Genomic DNA, 12,364 nt, shown 5'->3' on the forward strand with positions numbered 1-12,364 from the left:
TTGAATGATTGATCACCATTAGAACTTGTTTGTTAACTATCTTGGTTTGAATTAAGAGTAGACACCATGCTTTAATTCGAATTGAACTATGAATAGGAAGAGTATGTATGGACATTCGACAACAGGGATTAGATACATGCTTGGTTGTTTAAATTGTTCTTCTATGCTTAATGGGTTCCTAATGCTTAATTTTAGGTTAAAAAACAAATGATCAAATTAGGGAATTAGGAACACAAGGTTAGGACCAAACACCATGGCCTAATCATACTTTAGCTAGAATCAATCTTTGAATCTGAATTAGACTTGTTACTTGACTCCATATAACCCAGAATTGAATTGTTATGGTGATTCGAATGCCCTAGTCTCCAAATCTGTTTTCCAACTCTTAAAACCACTCTTTGTTACACTTGTTTATTTGCTTTAATTTGCAATTTCAGTTTGCTCACTTCCTTTCACAATCACAATCACTCTCACTTTAATTTCTGTTTTAGACTTAACTTCCTAACTTCTTGAATTCGGTAATCTACGTACATAACTAATTTGAACTTCTCAGTCTTCGTGGGTACGACCTCGTACTTGTCTTGCTATACTACTAATTGCCCCGTACAATTGCGAGTTAACATAATAATTAACAACAAATTTTGGCGCCGTTGCCGGGGACTGAACGAAAGTTCTTCCCTGGTTATGTGCCCAAGGTTACCCTATTCTTTTTAGTGTTTCTAATTAATCTAATTTTCTGTTTCAGGTAGTTTATGTCTAAAAGACCGTTCCTTGAACAAGTGAGGTCTTCGTTCCAACGCTCCAGATCTTTGAACGCAGGACCATCGTTGCAACCCAACCGGGTGATCTCTGAAGTTCATAATCGTCTAGAAAGAGAGTTGTCAACTGCAAAAGAGCAAGCTCTTGCCACATTTACAAGTATTGCTCTCCACACTGAACTTCCTGGTTCTTCACCTTCAAATTCGGAAGCAAGTTCAGACCAAGAAGAAGAAGAAGAGATGGCTGCCAATGAGTTCATGGGAGAACTTGATATCCCAACAATTCCAGCATCTCCTTCAAGCATTTTGCTGCCCACTGTAGCTCGAAATTATGAGCTTAAATCTTCTCATCTTAATATGCTGCCTTCCTTTTATGGTTTACCTAATGAACATCCATTAACTCATATAAAGGATATTTTTAATGTTGTGAGTTCTTTTCCCTTGACAGGTGTGACAGAAGATCAACTTCGAATGAGAGTATTTCCATACACTTTGAAGGATAAGGTGAAATATTGGTTGAATTCTTTGAAGCCTGGTTCACTCACTACATGGGCTGCCATTCAAAAGAAGTTCTTGGAGAAATACTTCTCCACGCAAAAGACCGACATGCTTAGGGATAAGATCTTGTTATTTGCACAGCAAGATGATGAATCGTTTTGTGAAGCATGGGAGAGATTCAATGGGCTGCTCAACCAATGTCCTCATCATGGGATTCCATTGAAGCTTCAAATGCGTATGTTTTATAAAGGACTAACCCCTTCTAGTCATAATATAGTCACCAATTTTGCAGGTGGTTCTTTTAAAACCAAAACTCCAGAAGAAACATACGAACTCTTTGAGGAGATAGCAATGGAGACCCAACATACGGATACAAGAGGTAAACGTGTTATTAGTGGTTCTAAAAAGTGGCCAGGCGCTCCTTAAATACCTTGGTTGGCCACTCCTCTTACAAAAAGCTGGGCTAGTGCGAATTTTCTCCTTGCTCACCCTGGCGCCCTCCTCTCAACACTTGGGTAAGCAAAGTCGGGCCAAGGGAGTTGAAGTTCGGCGGGAGGTAAGTCCGCCGAGTGCCCAATATTCGAATATTTGAGAACTCAAATATAGAACAATGTAGGGCCTAGCCCAACATCCAAATATTTGGAGTTCCTATACCACCCATCTTGGCAGATGGTCGACGGATGGTAAGCTAACTCTAGAATTCTAAAAACTCAAGGGGCACAAGGTTCCACCAAATGTCAAGATGAAATCTCAAAGGTCAAGGCCCAAGCCACGGATTCACGCCCAAGATTTTCGGAGGTCAGTGTGCATGTGATGGAGGCTTCACAAGGAAACAAATCAAGGAGATTGATGATAATTCATAATATTCCAAAACAAGAGAGAATCAAGCAATCAGAATATTTCAACCAATGTAATCACACGGATTCAAGGGGCCTCAAAAGGAAAGATTTTTAAAAGAGTTGACATTTGGCCATTCAATGGCCAGCCCATGGGCTGACGGAAGCCGTATATAAACCTCCCCAGACGAAGACAGAAGACACACAACATCAGATAGACAAACCTATTTTTCGTCTCGCACTTTTCTTTTCCTAGACTTAAGATTTTACTTTTCATGCACCTAGTGTAGCAAGTTCTTCCTTTTCTTAGTGTAAGTTTAAATTCTTGCAATTTACATTACGTTGTCATTTAAATTCAAGTTTATTTCAATTGCTTTACTTTTCATTGTTATCGCACTTCAATTAAGTTTAATTTCAAGTTCATTTTACTTTATCGTTCTTATCGCTTTCATTTCGTTCTTGCTTTATTTATTGCTTTAATTCATTTTATCGCACTTTAATTCTCGTCTTTACGTTATTTATCTTTCGCACTTTACTTTACGCGTTTGTCTTTAAATTATATTTAAGTTTAAGCACATTTACTTTATGCAATTATTCTTCGTTTCATTACGTTTCACCTTCAATCTTCATCTCCACCCACTCCACATCATTTGGTCGCTCACATAAAGCCATGACCCCGAGGTAGTGAAAGAACATAGGCCGTGAGAAGGTTCCTTGCTCGGCCGAACAATCGTTTGATTAAAGTCAGATCTCGGACGCAACACATCCATCAACTCACATTCCATTCAAGCCCAAATTCGGGGCTTGGTGGTGGCACGCCCCGCACTCAAAAAAGAAGAAGGACCAAAAACTCCTTCAATCGGCCTACCCGGCCGAAAAGAGGGAAACAGCAATAAATTAAGTTTGTGTTATGTTTCGGGTGGTGTTTTTGGTTTAGTGTGCCAACATATCATCAGGTGTCCAAAGAGAAGGCAAAGAACTTGGGTATTGAATTCATTCAATTAGAGGTTAGCCTCAAGGAAACAGTTGAAAGCTTGAAAGAAAAGAATTTTGTCAATTTCTGAGTCTTCTTGTTTCAATACAGTGAAGGTCTTTGCAATAAATTAAGTTTGTGTTATGTTTCGGTTGGTGTTTTTGGTTCAAGTACTTTTAGTCTCCTCACACCCAGAAAGAAAAACAATGTCTTTTTTACTTTTCAGTTTATGATTGCTTATATCGTTCAGTGAATTTCTAGACAAGTGTTGCATTGCAGTTTTACACACACTGCATTGCAGTTTCCATTTAATTACAATTTGCTAAATTGTTTTATCATTGGATATTGGTATGATTTTTGAAGGTGATGGAAATTATACACTTGTGTCATCAATGGATATGTCTTTTTCACTTTGTTTAGTTGCTTGTTTTCATGATGGATTTGCTTCTTTTTCTTCTTTTTTTTGGGTTAGTGTGGTTGCAACTTGATCTGCAATTTCTGATTGTTTAAGTTGAATTTTTTAAGCCCCAATGATGATTGGATTTTAGGAAGATATCTATCTAATTTTGAAGCTATATGTTCTTTTGACTTAATTTTAGTACTTTAATCATGGCTTTTGCCTTTTTGTTGCTTACAATTTTGTTGAGTTAGTTTCTGTTTGGTCAGTTTTGGTTACAAAATGGATTGTAGTTTCTGTTTTTAATAGTGAATTTTTTAGAAAAATAACTTTAATATTTTTGTTTTGTTTTTTGTTACTCTTCCAAATATGTTTTTGTTAAATTGTAGAGCATGAGGGATTTGGTACAAATCTTGCACGTATTAGTGTTGAAATGAATTTTTTATTTATTTTAAAAAGGTGACTATTAATATAAATATTGTGCAACTCAACAAATATCACAAGGTTGTTGTAGTGGTTTTGTGAAAGAGCCTTTCCCCTTTTAAGCTTGCAACATGTGGGTTTATCCACGTGTTAAGTATGAGTGATACCACACAGAGGAGAACGTGATGAGAGTATTTGTCCAATATTGGAAAGTTAATGGTCCTATCATGGTCTTTTAAGTAGGGCGTGCTTCGCTGCGGATATTATTATCTTGCTCTGCTGCTAAGCCTGCATCTAAAGTCATACTGTATTGCCAAAAGATAATAATGAAGTGTACATAATGTCTTCTAATGTACACCCACAAGCAGTAGAGAAACTATCAACATCCATCTCTCATATTTGCAGCACTAAGTATATTTTCTATGCGTTCCGACATTAATAGCACAGAAACCATAAGGTCAATGGATGTCTGTCTAAATCTATCGAATAGGGGGTAGAAAAAGCCTCTCAAGAAAAAAGAAAAACAAAAGAAAGAATGCTGACATAAAGCAACAGCATTACTGGCGATGTACCATCATAGCAAAATTTGTTGAAATATAACGCTGATTTTACTTTTCTTGCATATCCTCCTCAGTCTTCCAGACAACATCCTCCAGGCATGTAGAGAGGTTCTTATAAAACTGCAGAAAAAAAAGGGTAAATAATTCAACTAACATTCAAGTATGTCAACTTCTTACCTCCAATGTACTAAAAAGCTAGCTCACATATGTTGGTTTCACATATGATAAGTTATGTGATAGGTAGGCTAATAGTAAGCTAGCTCACATAAGTATGTTTTTATTAAATGTGTGCTAACAAACAGCACCTTGTCCAGCCGTACCCGTAACCCCCACCCCCCAATCCAAAACAAAAAAACAAAAACAAAAACCAGGCCCTCTATCTTACATGCACTTGTTCCAGACGATGCCCCGAGTACCACGACCATAAATCCTAGTAGGAAGCTTATTTTACATATCGCATTTCCCAGAAAATTGGTTAAACATGTCATGAGACTATACACATCAAATAATAAAGAAAGTTCACAGAAGCAAGAGTACCTTGTGGAACTCCAAGGTGTCCCCTTTGGCTTTTCGCACCTCAACCATGTGAAGAGAAGGTGCCACTTGAAATATCTGATCAATGCAAGTGTATGTAAAAACAAAGTCTAACTGATACTGATCTATATTACTAGTTACATGATCAACACAACTTGATATGTACCTCTGTGGCAACATTAAGATTTCCCTTTCTTCCAGCTTTCATGTTTTCAAGCCTCAGCTGAGAGAATACATAAAACTCGTTATCTTCCCAACATAGTACACAAAATGCCTCAAATCCTAAAATTCCAAATTCTGCATGTCCTCACCTTGTAGTTTTTTTTATGTACGTCAAAACCAAGAGGCTTTGCAGCTTCTTCAATTTTATGAATTATCTCATTGGCAGGGCATTTGGATGTGAACCTTGTTTCTCTCTTAAATTCCTGCAGATTAATTTTATAAAAGGATAAACAATAGCAGATAACATCAGAAAAAGCAATGTGTTTTATAGAACAATGCGTTTTATTTTAACTGTTTCGTAGTTTTCACTAATTACACTTATCTTTCCTATTACACAAATTTATGAAACTTAAGTCTTTTATCACCAAGATTCCAAAGAAACCTAAAATGCTGGGGAGAGAGTGACGGAAAATTTCACAACATATATCGGACTCCTTATAACGTGTAACAGGCCTAATACTATGTACAACACATGCAGCTAAAGAAATCCAGCAATCCCTTCAACAAGCAAACCTGTTCTACATCAAACAAATTCCCCAGGTTAAGCCCCTTTGACATTGAAATTAACTCAAATGCATTCATAGCTGCTGGTTGTTCTTCCTTCTTTTCTGTCACATGGTGCTCCTGTCATGAAACCAAGAACATGCATCAGACAAATTTTAGAATAGCACCAATTTCTTTCAAGAAACTTTTTATTATGCCTACCACCCAAAGACAAAATCTTATTCATAATTAATAGAATCCCTTCCACATACTTCTGAATCCTTAAAAACAGCTTCTACATCATCCAAGTTTGTATCTTCTTTCTCCTCAAAGACAAGTGACTTGTAATCCTTCTTGAACCATACATCTTCAAGAATTTCAGCAATAGTGATACGCTGCCATATAAAACAGGAAATCAGGATTGCCAACTAAATAACTGGTGGTGAGGGGAACATTTAAGGAAAGTCCACATAAAAAATTTGGTCAATAATAAATTCTCAGTTCTGGAGGCCACTTCAAAAGCTGCACGAAGTGTACTTTGTGGTACAATTATACATGCTCAACATATTCAAACAATCAGGTTAATGCAAATGAATTTTAAGTAACAGATCATATTATCATGAATTTTAAGTAACAGATCATATTATCATGAATTTTAACAGATGATATTATCATGAAATTTTACATGAATTTAAGAAATCGAAAGGGAAATAAATAAGTCAATTAGTAAAACAAATTTTTTTTTTTAAGGAAACAAGATTTATTGCAAAAGTCAATAAATTACAAAGGTGGTCGAGATGACCACAATAAAATAGTAAAGGAAAGCAGAAACGGAGCAGGAAAAATGTTCAATATATGTATTCTCGGTTTCTGTCTCCATCTGTTGTGACTAAAAAAGGAAAAATATGAAATAAATATGTAACAAATGGATGACACAATGAAGGGTAAAAAGCACACAGCATAATGCCTCAGTTTATTCACAACTGACAGTGGTTAGGCACCTTCAAATCATTTTGGTAATCATAGGAGATTGGAATGGATGTTCAAACTTGACCGTTGAATGAAAGGTTTCCAAAACTTTATTTCTGTTTTGCCTAGGCAGTAGATCTTGAGTTCAGCTGGAATTACGTGGAGGCATTCACTTCCTCTCATTCTCAGTTCCCCTTGCTATCGTGGGGTTTCCATTCCTTTATGTTTTTGAACTTCTTATTGAGTTTTGTAACAAAGTAGACTATGCTCTGATAAGCCCATGTTTAGGGTGACCTTTATTTGTTTAAAGTGTCTCAGACCTCTATGAGATTGTTGGAGATTGTTCTTTTGAGGATTAGGGATTATTATTGTGATTTTCGTACAGGTCAAGAATTTGGGATAGTGCTAATTACAGGGGAGACTGCTGGATTTTAAGTAGAAGTCGAGTCCTTAATTGCTCCAAGGCTTGGATTAAGGTTAGTTAGCTATTGGGCCCGACACCCAATTGGTATTGGACATGCTCAAGACTCCTCTACGGTTCCAGGGGGAGAAATCCAAGAGTGGGTCCCAACAGTTTCCTCTTTGGCTTTTTATGATTCCTATGTTGTTTTGTGTTTCATGGACTACTTGACCATGCTTCTAATTTCTTTTCTCTTAATAAAACTGTCTTTTTTTATCCATAAAACCATTTGTTTTTAGCATGAATATCCATCACTACCCAGGTGCAGATTACAAAAAATGGCACTATATTAATCAGATATGAGAATCGGCTCAAAAGCCATGAGCTTATCAACGGAATGCGCACAAGTACTTACAGTCATAGGATTGGGATCCAAAATTCGAGCTATTAACTTCATGGCACCAAAAGAGAGCCAAGGGGGACAAGTGAATTCAGCTGCTGAGATCTGCACACATAGCAACAGAAAGTAATAAACAGAAGATGAAGAAGACTACATGGTTGCACTATACAATCAGTAAATTGCTCACTTTTTTATACAGGGTCATAAGATTAGAATCATCAAAAGGCAAGTAACCTGCAAGCAATACAAAGAGTATCACTCCACATGACCACAAGTCCGCAGTTGCCCCATCATAGCCTCTATCATTAAGGACCTAAACTCAAAGACAGTACATGTTCACAAGATTAAGGATCAAAAGTGTAGAAAGAGATATATAATGTGGAAGAAGTTTGGCATGAATAAATATCCACACCTCAGGAGCAACATAATTTGGAGTTCCACATGTAGTGTGAAGCAAGCCGTCATCCTGCAAGTGCAATTTTACAGTAAAAAATAAATGCTAGACCTTTAAGATGTATCATGCCATTTCAAAAATGCACCAACCTAATTAGAACAATAGTCGCATGTGCATCACAGATTACAGTGTACATGAGAGTCTTAAGTGAGCCAGAGACTAAATTTCAGATATCTTCAATCTTATAAATGTTATACCAATTTCAAGAATTTCAAAAAGAGTTCAAAACTTGTGTCTACAAATAGTTAAACAACTTAAATATATTTATACAGAACCTCCACACAAGAAGCTAACATCAGTAGGATCAAATGATATTTACAGATGAATGATGAAAGAAAGTGAATTCAGATGGCACTATATTATTTATACCCTGACTTGTTGGGACAGTGCACTCAATCCAAAATCTGAAACCTTAAGATTCCCACATGCATCCAATAGCAAATTTTCTGGCTGCAAGAAAATCCATGAAAATTAAAGGTTATTATTTATCGTTCTCTTATATTTATATCCGTTATTCACTTGTTTGCAAAGGTTAAGTACCTTCAGATCTCTATGATAGACACCTCTGCTATGGCAGTAATCAACAGCATCAATAAGCTGTTGGAAGTATCTCCGTGCTTCATCTTCTCTCATCCGTCCATGGTTTACCTTCAAATAGAAAGAAGTTTCCATCAGAAAATATGCACTCTCTACCAATAATTAGCAGCTCTTGAAGAGAATATATGCTAAATGGGAATGGTTAAACTTGTGTTCTGGACTCCAATATGTAATTTATTTTTGTAAAATGGATAATGAAAAAAAATTTGAACAGAACTGGCAGAAAATTAACTCACAATTTTGTCAAAGAGCTCCCCACCGGTAACGAACTCCATAACTATAAATATCTTTGTCTTACTCCCCATTACCTGAAAAATTGGAAAATTATCAATAGACTGTGCACCTTAAGGAAATCAACTTAAGGTCAAAATGTAGTGCCATTTTTGCTGGTTTTCAACGGAGTCACTTTTCCCTTACTAGAAACTTCCTTCCTAGTCCTGCAGCCAATTGCAAAATCTTGCACCACAGCAGCTCTACACTAGATGGAAGCTACATATGGTCCACATCATTAATGCTACTGAAAACTGCCCACTTTTCTATTTTTGCTATGTTTTATTTGGCTAGAGATATTGTGGTGGTATGACTAAATTACAACAATCCAACACAAACAGAGAGTGAGAAGAAAGACAGAGGGAAGGAATTGAACTTTTTCAGAGAACAGAGAACACTTTCTTCTTCTTTCTTAATCACATTTTCCTGCCAATTTGTAGTGGCTATGGATCATCAACTGATAGTTGTGAGGAGATACTTAATAGAAGAGGAAATCTGGTAAGAATTGTTTAAAGTGCCTGCAATTTTGCATGTGTTCGTATTCCATAGCAGCAGTGATGTCTACCAGGCTTCTATTTGCTGCACATTGGCATCGAGGAGGGTAGGAATCCACAGAATTGACAATGTTTTCCCCAGGGAGTAAAGCTGTACTCATTAAAGATTAACATATGCAATACAAAATCGTGACTAAAGTCATGTTTATCATCCCAACAGTGAAATATTAACATCTCCTGATGAAAGTCATTGCAATTTTGAACTTTCAGATTTATCCCAATACCATAAAATTTGGTAAGGTAAAAGGATAACTCCAATAAAAATGCGCTCCTTGGAAAAGAAAAAAGAAATGAAATTTCGGTTGGATTTGATTTTTTAAGGACATGCAAACATCTCTTTGGAAACCTATTGAAGGAAGTAGCATATTTTGGCTGAAGAAAACAGAAACAAGTTGGTGATATTCCTCCATTAACTTATGACATCCATATAACAAGAAGACCTACTTCAGATAACCTGCAAGGTGAATGTAGAAGCCACACACTACATGTGTTGCACATTGAAGTTCACACACACACACACACACATATATATGTAGAGAGAGAGAGAGAGAGAGAGACCTCAAATAACCGAACAACATTTGGATGCTTAATCAGCTTCATTGTTGCTATTTCCCGCTTAATCTGTAAAAGTATGAAAAAGCAAAACATATATGATTAGACCTTTATTACTAAGTCAACTTCTTAGGCTCCTTTCTGCTAAATTTTTAAATTATGTTCAGGATATGCATACAAAAAGAAACCAAAAAGAAAACAGAAAAACAAGAACCCTTCTAAACTTTCCCAGGTACAAAATTATTCAACCAATTAAATGTACATCATTTTAGGAATGCAATTCCACAAGTGGAATTAATCCTGCAAACTATTTGCAAGACATCTCAAAATCTTTTCCTATTTTAATGAAACAGCAACTGAGAAATAATAACTCATAGCCAAAGCAGAACAGAAAAGAATCTTCCGTAACTAAATCACATATGTAATGTCTAATTATATATAAAAACAAAAATTAAAGAAAAATAAGGAGAAGAGAGAGAATGAACTGCAACTAAGAATAATGTGAAAGGGACCTGTTCAGCCATCTTGTGTTTGAGAACCTTCTCTTTGTCAATAATCTTGAGAGCTACAGGTTCCCCAGTATCAGAATTTCTAGCAAACTTCACTTTTGCAAATGTTCCCTCACCAATTGTCCTTCCTACCTCATATTTACCCACTCGACGCTTGATTTTTGGTTGATTCATTCTCGATTTACTAATTCAATTTCTGATACTTGCAGTTGTGGGGGCTCTCAAAGAAGGGTCCTGAAATGCACATCAGAAAACTTGTGTCTCAGACGCATTTGATTGCCAAGGATAATCTAGACCAACATGAACTTTATTTTAACTCAAGCAAAACCCAGAAACAACTTGTACCATTATAAACCCAACAAATTATGCAATAATTGTCTTGTTTTAAAAATTATATAAATTTAGTGATACAAGTGTTGGTGACTGAAACAAATAGCACAAGTGCTAGGAGAAACCTCATTACTCAAATCAAGCAGCCGACTAGATACATATGATAAGAGTAGTCAAATATAGTTGGTGTTCCAAAACCACAACCCCAGATACAATACAACCGGAATGCGATCTATTTGCTCACACAACCAGAATTTACACCCACTTCATAAAACCCCAGGTAGTAGAATGTAGGGATAAATCAAAGAAGAATCCGGATAAATAAATAAGAACAAACAAAACAAAAATTGCAATGCAAATTCAGATCCGGATAAATAAGAAGACCAAAAAAATTAATTCAATCAAAGAAGAATCGTAGCTAAAAGTTGACAACTAGTATCTACCCAAAAAAAAAAGTGATCTTATTACAAATCCCAAAATTCCTTCACCGTCAAATATGCAAACCCAACCTCTTAAACACGGCACGCAGTGCAGGTATTCAAAACCGAATTCCAGAATTGATCCGACCCAGAAGACCCAGAAACGAATTTCTCTACACAGAGAGCCCAAATTGAAAAACTGAACACAGAAACCGCCTCTAAGCTGTCACAGTGATCTTCAATAATTGGGCTTCAAGAAACAACCACAAGGAATTAATATGACAATGAATGAGTAATTTAAGAAGGCAATTACTGAATATGAACATTAAAAAAACATGCGTATATACAAATACATGTGAAGAGCTATTTTTCAATTAAAAAATAATAGGATAACTGTAAAAGTGGAATTGGGAAAGAGAAAAGACATGCGGATATACTTGGAAGTTTATGAGATAAAGAAGAGAGGCTGGCAGCTGACCTGAGCTGAGCTGAGGTGTTGCCGATTATGGAACGACTTTTGAGTTGTCACAAAAGGCAAAGAGAGACATCATGTTGACTGCTATGGAATCGTTGTAGACAAAGCTAAAGCTGCGAATATTTTATTCTCTCTCCTCTTTTTATCAATCATTTCAGTTTTATTTTTATTAAAATCACTATTATTTTTGGATTTTGATATATATTTAATCCATTTTATATATTGTATGAGGAAAATTAATAATTGAGTATGGCCTCTCTCTCTCCGGCCGCAAGAGAATCTGGTCCATGTGTTATGTGATGTGTTGTACAGCTTTCTTTATAGACTTGCAGGCCCCAGTACTCACCTAAATCAGTAAATGCAGTCTTATCCAACCTCCATCATTTATTATTTGTCTCCATCTTCCTTAAATGCTTCTTTTTTCTTTTTCTTTTTGGAGATAAAATGTCTTTTTCTTTTAAATTAATAATTGAATTAAGGATATATTTCACTTTTTTACACGAAATTTTTTACCACCACTATCATACTTATGTTAGTTTGATTGTCAAATTTTTTAATTGAATTAAGGATATATTTCACTTTTTTACACGAAATTTTTTACCACCACTATCATACTTATGTTAGTTTGATTGTCAAATTTTCCATCAAATAATGACGTGGCATTCATAGCTACTCATTAATTTGCACACACCAACGCATCCCAAAAATTCTCAGCACACCCAACCTCGTCTTTTCCTCCCCAAATTCAATA

At 35.9% G+C, this 12,364-nt stretch overlaps 1 protein-coding gene and 1 non-coding gene across 2 annotated transcripts; both read right to left on the minus strand.

Annotated features, from left to right (window-relative positions):
• Positions 1–1,364: 1,364 nt before the first annotated feature.
• LOC148293883 (small nucleolar RNA R71) lies at positions 1,365–1,471 on the minus strand. The gene has a single exon (XR_015836967.1). It is a non-coding gene; the product is annotated as a small nucleolar RNA R71 (small nucleolar RNA).
• A 2,703-nt stretch (positions 1,472–4,174) lies between these two features.
• On the minus strand, positions 4,175–11,775 carry CIPK3 (CBL-interacting protein kinase 3). Its single transcript, XM_021957196.2, has 16 exons — positions 11,617–11,775; positions 11,229–11,388; positions 10,393–10,623; positions 9,887–9,949; positions 8,741–8,812; positions 8,448–8,555; positions 8,277–8,357; positions 7,866–7,919; positions 7,641–7,766; positions 7,469–7,558; positions 5,957–6,079; positions 5,715–5,825; positions 5,291–5,404; positions 5,146–5,202; positions 4,983–5,057; positions 4,175–4,565 (listed from the first exon to the last, which is right to left on the minus strand). Exons 3-16 carry the CDS (start codon positions 10,561–10,563, stop codon positions 4,494–4,496), a joined length of 1,317 nt encoding a protein of 438 aa, XP_021812888.2. The 5' UTR covers positions 10,564–10,623; positions 11,229–11,388; positions 11,617–11,775; the 3' UTR covers positions 4,175–4,493.
• Between the last annotated feature and the right edge of the window lie 589 nt (positions 11,776–12,364).

The sequence above is a fragment of the Prunus avium genome, chromosome 6, assembly GCF_965620075.1.
Source record: "Prunus avium chromosome 6, drPruAviu1.hap1.1, whole genome shotgun sequence".
NCBI classification, from domain to species: Eukaryota; Viridiplantae; Streptophyta; class Magnoliopsida; order Rosales; family Rosaceae; genus Prunus; species Prunus avium.

Bases quoted from the DNA above. Each gene is read 5' to 3' on its own strand.
- CIPK3 (XM_021957196.2), bottom strand. From the start codon at position 10,563: ATGAATCAACCAAAAATCAAGCGTCGAGTGGGTAAATATGAGGTAGGA. The intron at 5,405-5,714 runs GTTTGCTTGTTG...ATTAATCTGCAG, and splicing joins ATTTGTTTGATGTAGAACAG to GAATTTAAGAGAGAAACAAG. The intron at 4,566-4,982 runs GTACTCTTGCTT...TTTTTTCTGCAG, and splicing joins ACACCTTGGAGTTCCACAAG to TTTTATAAGAACCTCTCTAC.